The sequence below is a fragment of the Rhinoraja longicauda genome, chromosome 6 (assembly GCF_053455715.1).
Source record: "Rhinoraja longicauda isolate Sanriku21f chromosome 6, sRhiLon1.1, whole genome shotgun sequence".
Lineage (NCBI taxonomy): Eukaryota > Metazoa > Chordata > Chondrichthyes > Rajiformes > Arhynchobatidae > Rhinoraja > Rhinoraja longicauda.
The window spans coordinates 66516971-66530897 of record NC_135958.1 but is presented as its reverse complement, the minus strand read 5'-3'; the positions used below and the strand labels follow the sequence as shown (position 1 = coordinate 66530897).

The following is a 13927-nucleotide window of genomic DNA, read 5'->3' as shown; positions in this document are numbered from 1 at the left end:
CTGTAGAAGCCGACATTGGGTATTTTTAAGCAGGAAATTGATGTTCTTGATTGGGAGGGGCATGAAAGTTTACAGCAAGAATGCAGGAGAATAAGGTTGCGAGGAAAAAATAGACCAGCCTTGATTGAATGACGTTTTATGGAATGGCATTAGTTCGTTCTTCATGCTTTTGTGTTCAATATAGCTCATGGGAGACGGAAATGTTCTAATTTTATTTGTTGCAAATTGTTTACTTTTCATACAAATTGTTCATGTTTCACAGAATTCAGGTGCAATGTTAAAAGGTTTATAACTGGTTCTATATTATGCCAAAGAATGCACCTGAAAGCAGCAGCTAATGCTGTCTATTAGTTCAAATAATTTATAGTAGCAGCAGATTTGAGGAGATATATCTAAAGTTGTGTTTCTGAGGCACATTTTGCATGCAATGTTCTTGTACCAAAGGCAATTATATGAACAATTAATGGTCAGTGAAGCTTGAGGCTTTGAAGCATGTAAGGTTTGAGAGCTCAAGGTACCAGACCTTTCATTGCAGCTTTCCAATGTGCAAGCGCACTGTGGATCAGGTTACAGACGGCCTGGCTTTAGGATTGGGCGGAAGGTGAAACCCGAGAGTGTTGCAATCCGGAATGTACTGCTGGAGAAGTGGGGGACTCACACAACTTTCAAGAAGCCTCCAGATAAGCTCTTGTTTTGCCAAGGCACCGAAAGTTAAGCACCAAGTGCTGGTAAATGGGATTAGAACAGATGGTCAGCATGTTGGGCCAAGGGGCCTGTTTCTGTGCTGAGCTACTCCATGAACCACAATGATGTATGACATCGATGCATTAATCTGCCCACTCAGGATGGTTGAAGCCCACAGGGACTTGGATTCCGGGAGGAACAGCCAGAGTCCTGTGCAAGAAATGTTACCGGACTCACCTGTCTGGTGCCTGAGGGGCAATCGGAATATTTTATCAGTGATAAATAATTAGCAATTGTGGAGGAACATGGACTCAATACCTCCACCAGAAGGAGTAAGGTTAGTGCAGGAAAGCCATGGTCTTCCCGAATGGAGAAACCGTTGCAGGGGTCTCAGTGGCTTTCTCCCATTTCTTACATTGTAATAAGAACAGGCATTTAAAAATGATTAAAAGGAATTAAGCAATGTTGCTCCTTTCCACAGGAACCCATGTTCCAATTGTAGGCGGCTCTGGTTATGCACTAGGTAGAACATTGGACTGTGGTCTGAAAGTTGACCTTGTATGAGCATCATGACTCAATCATGACTGAATCGTGATTCAGCTTCAGTGCAGTTTTGTGGTTAAGTGTGAAGGTATGTCAAGAGCTTATGTTCCTTGCTCATGAAGATTCAGGGAAGTACAAATGAAGAGCTTTAGATGGGATTTGAGGGGAAATTGTGAGAGATTTTTTCCTCAGTGGCAAACCACGGGCTCACGATGTGAAAATGAGTTCAAGGGAGTGTGGGAGCGACAAGATTACACAGGGTGCAGGGGAATAGGGAGTTCTCCACAGAAACTTGGGAGCCCGTGTCAGCCCATCAGTGGGCTAAATGGTCCAACAATTTCCCACATCCCTAATATCAGGAAGCATCATTTTCCCAGAGGTTTAAGGCATGGTTTGCGGTTTTTGTAATGAACTCTGTGTTCAGTTGCACTTCATACTACAGAGTTAAAGTGTTTGGGATTTACATGTGACATGTATTTAAAACAGTTGAATACCTATGCTTTCCGCACCATATGAGCCCCCTCCCTCCATCCTCCCAGCACGCACTGAATCATAACCACTTGGTTCACATGGTTACCAGGAGTGTAACATTTGGGCAGGCTCTGCTGATGCACTTCCTGTGCAGTAACTATAGTGCTGAGGTCAAGTTGGCAAAATGTTTACCAGGAATGACTGTTCAAAACAATTGCCATGAGCAGTTCAGTGAGCAGGGCGAGGGTTGGATAGTTTTATGAAGTAATACATTACACCTCACTGGAATCAGAGGGATATGCACGGGATCAAATGGGAATCGTGAAAAATATGCTGCACCTCGCTGGATTCAGTGAGATATATACTATATTGCACTAGATTAAGCAAATATCCACCACAGTGGATCTAGTGTTGTGCAATGTGTTTTCACTGGATTCACTTGCTAACACGAGATGTGCATTCCTGGAGTTTCTGAACAAAGTGATCTCTGGCCCACTTCCCATCAGTAGCTACTGCACACTCAGCTTGGTGTAGCCCACCTGCCCACACCAACATGGATAATGGTCATAGTCTCTGATCGATCAGGTGTGTCTTGTCAGCCAAACACGCTCTCACAGTCTGATCTTTCAGAAATGCCCCTGCGTATCTTCCCCCGCACTAGCTCCCAGGAGTGTACTGGGGAACTCATCTCCTCTACTTGAGTCTCCCAGTTGGTGGGCCGTCCCGTTTTGATGTCGACTCGCACTGACTGCTTGCCAGACGTTCAGCAGCATCAAGAACTTGATCTAGTGTCTAGTGTTGAATTCACGGACATACACAAAACAAGGATTTATAAAAAAATAATTTGTCCTCTGTAAAATGAAGGGCACCCAACATTTCTGGGGCACCATTTTGTAACAGTCCTAAATATTTTGATTCTTCTGTTCATCTTAAAAATAGCTTTAGAAATGTCGCTGTGTTAAGTTCACTGTCCCTCAGCTCACAGACTGCTAGAACCTGGACCACACGGTCGCCAAGAACGGCGGACACTTCAGGGTGGTGTTCAGTGAGCCACATGAGGTGGAAATAGTGTCCTGACAGGTGACCTGCACGCAGAAGTTACTGACTGTGGTTTTGAAGAGGGTTGTTGTGTCGAACTTGATGCCACACAGCTCGCTCATGACGGAGCTGGCAGCCTGCGGTGCCACTTGCACTCCGTGGGCTGACGTTGCTGTGGCTGAGCTCAGTCCGTAACTCGCAAACGCGTTGACCTTTCCCTCATCCGTGTCCAAGAACACAAAGGCTTTGTCCAGCTGCTCACCGTTCCAACAGCGCAAGTAGGAGGGCCAGCAGTACTCATTCTCACTGGCTGTGGGACAAGAGAAGGCAGGAAGATGTCAATCATATGATCCCAGCTTCCATCAGAGGTTGCCCTGTGGGACGGTGCCCAGACACTGGACCCATCCCGTTAAGCAGAAGGAGCGTACCCCACCCAGCATTCTGTAGAAGATCAGCAATGTTCTGCCCAACACCCATCCTGCCACCAATGTCACAGACACAGCAGGATGCTGCAGTGGCTGCAAACCTGAAATTAAAACGGAAAATGCTGGAACTGCTCATCAGATCAGGCAGCATCTGTGGAGAGACAAACACAGTTAATGTTTTGGGTTGGCTCTTGTTTCACCAAAAGCCCATTGGGCCATTGCCACATTGCCTCCTGCTGTTGTGCTTGCCTGCATTACAATGGGGCACACAGGGAGAATATTAAAACATCCTGATTTGAAAATGTTTTGCTTCCTTCCCAAAGCATGTTACATTAACACAGAACTTCACAAACAATAAATTTACAAGGAAGAATGAAGGGTCCCAAGAAGTGTTCTTGGTGAGCAGGATTAAGGAGGCTCCCACACCATGTTACATGCACATTAAAAACGAGAGGGTAAGTTGGGAGAGGGCAGCCCCCTTCAAGGATAAAGAAGGGAAGTTATGCCTGGAACAGGGGAAGTGGGCAGAGGTACTGAATGAGTACTTCGCATCAGTGTTGACCAGAGCTCAGGACATGGAAGATAGTGAGATCAAGGAAGGGTGAACATTGAACTCTCTATACCTTTCCTCCTTCCACTCATCTCCCACCCCTCCGCTGCGCCATCCGCCATTTACTTTTTAATCCCCTCTTTCTATCCCTCCTCTCACAAGTCAGTGTGTGGAGGACTGCATACCAAAGAAATCAATCCGTGTTTCCCAACTGGAAACTATTAACGAACCATGTTATCGGCTCCCTGGTGTTGTCCAAGTCTGTGAGGTTCAACTCTGATGACGCAGACTTATATAGGAAATATAAGTAGGACACTCACAAAGCCCTCAGTGCCAAAAGAGAATTTCAGACCATGCTCGAGTTCCAGGGTGACCACATGGACACCCATCCTTTATCGCAAAGCTCGCAGGCTATAAGGAGTACAAAGCAAAGTTGGGTAGTATCACTTGCAAGAACACATTTCTCCCTGAAAAGCTCACAGCATTCTATGGTCGCTTTGAACAAGTCGATGGAATGGTATCACCCACCCCATCACTCTATGGTGTACCTGTACCCAAGGTTGTTGTCCTGACAGCAGCTACTTAACCTTCTATCACCTTCCTATAGTCCTTGTCATTGTTTGAGAACTGGCCCACTACAGTGGTGTCATTTTCAAACTTGTAATTGGAGTTAGAGTAGAATTTATCACCATCACATAGGATGCTATGAACTGTCACCATCACATATGTCAGATCAGCCTTCGGAGAGTGAACTCGTGGAAAGCAAATCCCCAGCCATGTTCTCAGAACCTGTGTGGATCCGCTGGCAGGAGTATTTGTGGAGATCTTTAAGTCCTTCTGACACCAACCTGACGTCCCCACCTGCCTTAAGAAGACCACCATCTTCCCAGTGCCAAACAAAAGCAAGGTAACGTGTCCTAAGTACCGTCTACATCTCTCGTTCCATTTCCTCCTGACTCTCAGTCTAAAGAAAGGTCTCGACCCGAAATGACAACTATTCCTTTTCTCCTGATATGCTGCCTGACCCTCTGAGTTACTCCAGCCTTTTGTGCCTTAATGACTACCATCCAGTGGCTCTGACATCTACCCTGATGAAGTGAGAGGTGGTCATGGTGCACATTAACTCCAGCCTCCCAGTCAGCCTCCACCCATTGCAGTTTGCCTACTGTTGCAAAAGGTCCACAGCGGATGTCATCTCTCTGGCCCTACACTCATCCCTGGAACATCTGAATAATAAAGATACCTATATCAAACTCATCTATTGATTGTAGCTCTACCTTCAACACCATAATTCCAACCAAACTCATCTCCAAACGCCTGGATCACCGACTCAGCACCACTCTCTGCAACTGGATTTTTGACTTCCCAACTAATAGACCGCAACCAGTGAGGAAAGGCGACGAGATCTTCCACAATGCGTTCTCAGCCCTTACTTTCACGACTATACAGCCAAATTCAAGACCTCTGACTCCATGCACAGATTGCCAAGTGAATGAAAGCTGTGGACCAAGCACTGGTAAATGGGATTAGTGTGGGAAGATAGTGGCTAGACATGGTTAGGTGAAGGACCTGCCTCTGTGCTGTCTGATGCTATTACACATATTGGTACCTATTTCCCCTGTCAGCGGTTTAAATCTCCTGTGAGGTATTAGTCCCACTCCCCCAGGCTTTTCTGTACATAGCCTATCCATCTTGAACAGGTCCCGCAGTTTTGGTAAGAGACAGCCATACCAGACCAGATGGTGTAGACGGCAGGTCTCCCTTCTCAAAGGATATCAGCTCCTGTCAGAAGGTTACGCTGTGGTTTGCTGCAGCTCTCAGATTGACCAGAGTCGGTGAATTACCAGAAGTTTTAAAAATTGTAATGGACATTAAACTGTCCCTCAGTCTGACACAAGCAGTGCAGTTGGCCGGTTTGCTTCTCGCAGCAGTGAATGGTCATCAGTAGAGGCAACGGTTGATGTCTCCAGCTGCTCTCTGCTGCCACTGTCTGGTCAGTCCGTCTAGGGCAGGGGGCTCCAAACATTTCAGCCTGAGGGCCACATTATATATTTGGCACATTTTTGCGGGCCGCAGGAAAAAATAAAGAAGTGTGAGTTTTATAAATTTAATGAACTCTAAAAGGTTTAGACTAGGTTACGTTAGATTAGATTAGGAAAGGTTAAACTAGGTGAGGTTAGATTAGGTTAGTTTACATTAGGTTTATTTGACAGCAAATAAATAATAATTATTAAAAAGAGCTTGAAATATTGGAATATATATATACCGTCGGTATACAATTATTTATAAAACAGAAAAATACAGTGACCACCCATGGGGGAGAGAGAGGGAAGAGAGAGAGAGGGGTAGAGAGGGGGGCGAGAGAGAGGGGGGGTAGAGAGTCGGGGTAGAGGGACCAGCGGGTGAGAGCGGGAGCATGGGAAGGGGGGGGGGTGTCACAGGATCCGGTGAAGGAGCGCCACCACTTGGGGGGCTGCTCCCTCCCACTTTCTCTCGCCCTCTCTCCCAGAGCCAGTGAGATCTGCACCGCCGCTCCACTCTCTTCCTGGCCCCGTCTCCCTGTAACGTAGCGAAATACGAACAAACACAAGTGTTGTAGTTGTTGTTCAGTAGCCCCGCATCCCGGGGGTGAGCGGCACCAGCGGCGAGGAGGGAAGTTTCACTTGTGTTTGTACTTATTTCGCTGCGTTAGAGGGAGACGGGGCTGGAGAAGAGAGTGGAGGAGCACCGCAGAGAGGGAGAAGGGAGAGAGGGGGAGCCGCCCCCGCAAGTGGCGGCGCTCCTTCACCGGACCCTCTGACACCCTCCCCCTCCCCGCTCCCCGCTGGTCCCTCTACCCCGACTTTCTCCCCCCCCCCCCTCTCTCCCCCGGGTGAGCGACGGCGGCAGCGAGGAGGGCAGTTTCCTTGGGTTTGTTGTTTGCGAGAGGGCTCTGCGATCTCTCGCCTTGTCCCGGCTCTGGGTCGGTGGCGATCCGCTCTCCGGTGAACCTTCGCCGGCAGCTTCCGCCTCCAGTCCCCGTTGTCTAAGAGCTTGCCGTGGGCCAGATAAAATCTCGTGGCGGGCCGGATGTGGCCCGCGGGCCATAGTTTGGGGATCCCTGGTCTAGGGGGACAGAGGAGGAAATCCAAACTCTCAGGCAGCAGGTTTCTGGCCTCTGCCTCTCCCCACCTCCATATTTGCCCAGCCTACTTTAATGCTCACTCCATACCAGTTTATTTATCCATTTCCACTCCCCTTCCATCTGTTGACACGCCTCCCAAATAATCTGCAAACTCCACTCCTACGTTTCAAACTCCCTATCCCACGGGATTTCTGCTGCTTCCTTGTTCTCACTTTCTTGCTCCTTTCAAGCTGGCTGGCACAGGTGTTGAACCTTTTCTTCCACAACTTTGGAGACACCAAGTTGTATTTTGGGCTCCTTCCTATTGATAGCCTGAACTAGATACAAACAGGCTAACTAGATACAAGGTTCCTATTGGGGAGAGACACTGATACAGGCAAGCACATAGAGACAATTCCTGCAGAGATAAACGAGGATTGCGTAGTACAAAGTAGGATAATAGTGAATTATTGTGAAATGTAAAATATGCATGGAACCATCACAATGTGAATACTACAAATTGCTGTAAGTTTTTTCATTTCAGGTCTTCACTTGAAGAGATTCTCAGTGTAGACTGTGACACGGCCTGAATAAACAGACGTGTTTGGGAAACTCACCATTGCTGTTGAGATTTTCTTTGTGATCAGCCATGATCGCATTGAATGGCGGTGCTGGCTCGAAGGGCTGAATGGCCTACTCCTGCACCTATTGTCTATTGTCTATTGTCCTAATCTGAGCTGTAATTAAGAAGATGACTGGACCTCACATAAAAGCCAGATTCAGGGTACAGGATTGGCAGCTCAACTTCCAGGATTTCAATGTTTCAAAAGTGTTAGAGAGGTAAAAAGAAGTGGAGGAGCTACATTACCAATGATGGAGAATGTCACTGGTACTTAGAGAGGATATACTGGAGGGTTTATCCACAGGCAATATGGGAGGAGCTTAAAAATAAGAACCATACAATCACGGGTGGGACTATGCTATTTTTAGTGTACATTAAAAACAAGAGAATAAATAGTGAAAAGGTACGATCATTCAAGGATAAAGGAGACAATTTATGCTTGGAGTCAGAGATGTAGTTGAGGTCTCTGGAGTACTTTTGTCTGTATTAAGACATTGTATTGTGTTAAAAGTGCTTGGATGAGCTGTGAGTTTAAAATATTGCATGAGGCAGTCTCAACCTGTGACTTAACCTGTGTGAATGAGCGAAAAATCAGTCACTTGTTTTTTAAATCTATGTTGAAAGATATTTAAATATTAATCCTTTATTTAGGAATGGGATGTGACTAAATGAAAGATTTTACAACTCAATGTGAAACTGATTTGAAACTGATCTTGTGGCAGTGTTAACTCTGCCTCATAACAGGCAGTGTCTCTTTAAGGAGGTGTGCGTGTTGTGCACAGTGCCCCACTCATCCATTTTTTTATTCTTTGGATTATGTATTTAAAGTTTTCACTGTGGAAATTAACTGTTTATTCTAAGTTGTTCAGTTATTTGTGAAGCTTCTACAGGAAAGAATCATGGAGTTTTGTTTCATCTTGTCTGTGTTTGTTTGTTTTCTTATTTCTTTCATTTAGAATTAATTTTAGGGAGAGGGGGAGGGAGAGGGAGAGGGAGAGGGAGAGGGAGAGGGAGAGGGAGAGGGAACTGGAATCCACACTGGCCACGTGGAAAGAACTGGAATCCATACTGGCCACGTGGAATCCAGGGAGAGAACTGGAATCCACACTGGCCACGTGGAATCCAGGGAGAGAACTGGAATCCACACTGGCCACGTGGAATCCAGGTCATGTTGTTAGAAATAGGAGTGTCTCTATTCAGGATATGAGATGCCAGGATTTCAAAACAAAATTGGCATAAGTATAATGGATGATGAAATTATTTAAATTAGGAATACAAAAAATGATATTTGGGGAGATAAATTGGAGCAATTGGAGAGTAATCTCAAACATTGCTTTTCTTAATGATAATGTTTCCAAAAGGTTAAAATACATTACTCAATACTTTTGACTTGCTGATTTTGAGTTCCTTTGGGAAATTTTGTTGAGATGTAATCAGTGTTTGTCTTGTAAAATGCAAATAAGCAGCCAGGATTCAGGGCTCCTACAATCTAGTTTGCTGCTTATTGCAAAAGCAATAAAAAAGGGGAAAATAAAATGGAAACTGGAAAAGTGCCAAGCATGCAGAATAAATGATTCCCTGAGTAAGTTTAATACAAGCTGTGCATTGTTTACCCATCAGCTCGTGCAAAAGTGGAGACAATATTCCCCATGTAAACAAGGGGTAGGAGAGATTTAATGATCATTGAAATTAGGAGTGTCAGAACTCGGTAGGAGTTATTAACTCCTTTAATACTGAAACACTTAACAATAGGAATAAAATTTAATTACAGGTGATTCTGTTACAAAGCGTCTTTCATTACACAAATTGGATATAATATTGATCAATTACTTAGGACTCAGCATTTGTAGTGCGTGCCTTCCCACAGCTCAGCAAGAGCAGGCCATGCTGGGATAGAGAGCTGCCCAGGGATTTCAGCCAGGGATTTGATCTGGGGCAGGAGCCTGGAAGATCCATGCAGAATAGTGGAGGAATGCAGAGTGGGAAGAGAAAGTGGGACCCTCACTGGTATACAGGCTGGGGCTTAGGCCTGGTCACTCTAAAGAAAGGACCACAATGTTCTTTAAAGGTCATTATAATTGCCATTATTGTAACCACGCTGATAGGAAAAGAAAATATTATTTCATTGCCAGACGGTCAGCTTCACCTGACACTGCCCTTTGACTTGTGAACTCCCACACTTGCAATAGATAGCAAGGCTTCTATCCAACTTGTCTCTCTGAGCAGTTTGTGACCTTGCTTGCAGAGTTAGGATTTGTGTTAAATTAGTTTTACTGTTGCTATTGTCCTGTAAAATATTCAAACCTGAGTTAAAATCTACCTTCAGTGTCAGTTCCTCTTAACCCCTGCAACTCAACATATTTACACATCCCTACTGTACGCAAAGGCCAGGAACTTCCTGCTTCTCCCTAGATACCAACTTAATGTTCCCCTTGCTCCGGAAGAGGGAGTTCAAAGTAAGTTAGATGCAAGTTATGTAAAAGCTGTTAACAATTTTACAACAAAATCATCAGTGCTCATATTTCCTTCTTGCTGGCAGCCAAATCAGTGTCAGTACACTGTATTTACACATGTGCTCGTGTGAGTGTATCCTGTGTTGATAGTGATCTGTTTGTGTTTCTATATGTGTGTATGCATCTGCACATGTCTGTCTGTACGCGTGTCTATGTGTGTGTATGTCCATGTATCTGTACCTGTGTACCTATTTGTCTTCCTGAATATATCTGCCCCTGTGTGTGACTGTGTCTATTTATCTTTCGGTCTCTGTGTTTCTGTCTATGGGCATATGTGTGCATCTATCTGTCTGTCTACGTGTGCATCTATCTGCGTGTGTGTGTGTGTGTGTCCATGTTCATGCGTCTATATTTATGTGGCTGTGTTCACGCTTATGTGTATCTATCTCTATCTGGGTATACCTGTCTGTATTTATGTCGTGTGTGAGTCTATGTTCATGCGTCTATATTTATGTGGCTGTGTTCACGCTTATGTGTATCTGTCTCTGTCTGGGTATACCTGTCTGTATTTATGTCGTGTGTGTGTGTACGCGCCCCCGTCTGTTTACCTGTCACTGAGTTGTGTAGGCGGACCGTCATTCTTTTCTGCTGCCGGAGGATTTTCATGTACGTCCACACGGTACAGTTCAACATGCACTCGTTAGTGGGAGGGATCCTCCGGGGATGTTCGGAGAATCTGCGCCGCTCGCTTGGGCTGAGGCAGGGAGCTGGGGCCGCGGACGCTGGAGCCGCACCCCCGTCGTGCGTGCCGAAGCAGGCGGCGAGCAACCACAGGCTGTACGGCCCCCACGGGCAGGTTCGGCACATGCTTCCCGGAACCGTGCGGGCGGTGCTGCACTCGGGTCCCAGCAAAGCGGTGGGTAATTGGCAGCCTGGGTTTCCGCAGGAGCGGCCGCCCTCCCTGGTATGTGTGGAATCCCACTCCGGCTGTCAACAGCAGAGCATCGCTGGCTCACACTTGCCCCGGCGCTGCTCCGCTCCTTACACCACCACACCAGGAGCTCACGCTGTTCCGTTGCTACACTTCCACAGTGCTCTGCACTACTTCGGTCTGGAGGCACACAGCACGGAAACGTCCACGCCGATCAATATGCCCCGTTTACCCGCTCCATCTTCCTCTAAACCTTTCTATCCGTGTACCTTTCCAAATGTTGTTATAGTACCTGCCTTAACTACTGCACGCAAAGGCCAGGAACTTCCTGCTTCTCCCTAGATACCAACTTAATGTTCCCCGTGCTCCGGAAGAGGGAGTTCAAAATAAATCAGATGCAAGTTATGTAAAAGCTGTTAACAATTTTACAACAAAATCATCAGTGCTCATATTTCCTTCTTGCTGGCAGCCAAATCAGTGTTAGTACACTGTATTTACACCTGTGCTCGTGTGAGTGTATCCTGTGTTGATAGTGATCTGTTTGTGTTTCTATATGTGTGTATGCATCTGCACATGTCTGTCTGTCTGTCTGTACGCGTGTCTATGTGTGTATGTCCATGTATCTGTACCTGTGTACCTACTTGTCTTCCTGTATATATCTGCCTCTGTGTGTGACTGTGTCTATTTATCCCTATTCCCCTCACCATTAGTGTGAAAAAGTTGCTCCCCGGGGAGGGGAGTCAAACGTCAACATTTTCACTCTCTCGTTCTCGATTCTACAACCCTGGAGAAAAAGACTCCATTCATCCTATCTATTTCCCTTATGATTTGATACACCTCAGTAAGATCACCCCTCAGTCTCTGTGCGCTAAAGAATAAAGCCCTAGGCTGCCCAACCTCTCCCCATAACCTGGCCGGTGAGTCCTGGCAACATCCTAGGAAATCTCTGCACTCTTTCTTGCCAGCTCAGTTCCAGAACTGCACTATAATCTTGCATCGTTCTGTTATCTTACACATGTTGTATTCGTCATTACTGTATGTTTACTCGGTGAGCTGCACGAACAAGGAATTTCATTTCACCCTGATTCGCACCTCCAGACTCAGGAACAGCTTCATCCCCAGGGCCATAGCTGCCATGAACCGGTCCTGCTGTGTTGAGCCGGATGGTCACAACGCACAGTGACCCGGCACAGATCTACTTGCACTTTATTCTGTCTTAAAACTGTTACAATTTGTTTCGTTGGGTTGTTGATGTTTAAATTAATACTGACTAGCTAATTAAATTATTGCATCGTATGGGAGGCGCATTCCCAATCTCGTTGTACCCTTGTACAATGACAATAAAGATATATTGTATTGTATTGTATGTGCATGACAATACACTAATTTGTAATCTGGGTTACCACAACATTATAGGCAAATGTGGCAAGAGATGGGGAGTTGGTGTTTGAGGTCAGGGACCCCTTGTCAGAACTGGGAAGGAGACAGAAGAAGCTCGTTAAGCTGCAGGGAGATTGGGGGTAAAACTGGGGTTTCCAGGTGGATAAGATGTAAACAAGGTTATCAGGACAGTGACTGGGAGCAGTTAGAGAGTATCCAGTGTGGTAGATGTAGTTTTCATGGACTTTTTTTAAGACCCTTGACAAGATCCCACATGGGAAACTGGCCCAAAATGTTAGAGCCCATGGGATCCAATGTAGGATCCAAAATTAGTCAAAGATACAAAATGATGTAAGAAGATTGCTTTTGTGATTGGAAGCTTGTGACAAGTAGTATATCACAGGGATCAGTGCTGGGGGATGTACAATTTGTAAAATACATGAACATTTTGAAATGTTTACAATTTTTTGGTTTTTGATGTTGAACTATGACAGATGGAGTTTAACATTTAAGAATTATCTGGATGACCATTTGACTTGCCAAAGCATAGCTGGCTCTTGACCAAGTGCTGGTTAGTGGGATTAGTGTGGATAGATACTTGATGGTTGGCATGGAGCTCTACAACTCAAGAGCTGTTCAGGAGTGATTCACCCTAAAGCTGGAAGCAATATTGAAGAAAAGCCTACAACCTGACAAGATATGTCAAGGTGAGTGCTCTCACCAGTGCCTCACCTATTATGCCAGGTGGCCGGTTCTTTGTCCTTCGGTTTATGTACTCTTCATGCAAATGACCTGGAGGGTAGCAGAGTTTAAGGTACAGAAATGCATCATCGCACATTTAATCACAGAAAGGCTCAAACATATCCTTTCGCAGACTCGCAACACCTCCATTACCGACCCCACATCCACCGTGAGAGCACGCATGACCCTCACACTTCTCGCTGCCTCAGCGTTTCTCAGTAACTCTCGGATTATCACACTCATTCTGTCAGACACACTGTTAGTTATATGCACCCACTCACATACTCATGTGCACCCTACAGTAATATTCTCCCAGCAACTCACTCATTCAGACTTGTTCTTTCACACACAACACGTATACACGTGCACTCACACACTGACTCTGACTCTCACACACACCCACACAGGCACCATGCACGTGTACACACAACTCCCAAGTTGATGATCTCTTCCTTCCTCCTTTCAGTCCTTCTTCATGATGCGTTGCATCAAGAAGGCTGGACATATCGTCAAGGATGCTTGGCATCCTGGCCATTCCCTCTTCTCTCTCCTACCTTTTGGGACATGATGCAGAAACGTGCCAGCTTGGACATCCAGACTTAAGAACAGCCCCACTGCTATCTGACTCCTGAACCAATCACATCTTTAATACTGCCTTCCCATGGTGCTCATTAGGTTATTCCATTATTGTACTTTAAAAAAAAATTGCACTCCATTTGATTTTGTTTTGCACTGCAATTTTGCACCATTTTGCACTCTTTATCGTATTTATCATTGTATTTATCATTACTCTATGCTGGTTATTATGTGAGCATGTGAACAAGGAATGTCCTTTCCTCCTGGTGTATATGATAATAAAGTAAGCTGAGTCAGAATTGCAGCCAAGCAATATTTCTACAACTGTAACATGATGTTCCAACTTCTGTACTCAATGGCATAGTTAATGAAAGCAAGCGTGCCAAAAGCCTTCTTCACCACGCTGAATA

At 45.5% G+C, this 13927-nt stretch overlaps 1 protein-coding gene across 1 annotated transcript; it reads right to left on the bottom strand.

Annotated features, from left to right (window-relative positions):
* Positions 1-2154: 2154 nt before the first annotated feature.
* Positions 2155-11034, bottom strand: gsdf (gonadal somatic cell derived factor). The gene is made up of 2 exons (XM_078401852.1): positions 10498-11034; positions 2155-3046 (listed from the first exon to the last, which is right to left on the bottom strand). Exons 1-2 carry the CDS (start codon positions 10754-10756, stop codon positions 2688-2690), a joined length of 618 nt encoding a protein of 205 aa, XP_078257978.1. The 5' UTR covers positions 10757-11034; the 3' UTR covers positions 2155-2687.
* Positions 11035-13927: the final 2893 nt, after the last annotated feature.

Bases quoted from the DNA above. Each gene is read 5' to 3' on its own strand.
- gsdf (XM_078401852.1), bottom strand. From the start codon at position 10,756: ATGTGCCGAACCTGCCCGTGGGGGCCGTACAGCCTGTGGTTGCTCGCC. The intron at 3,047-10,497 runs GTAAACAGACGG...CTTGTCCCACAG, and splicing joins CCTACACAACTCAGTGACAG to CCAGTGAGAATGAGTACTGC.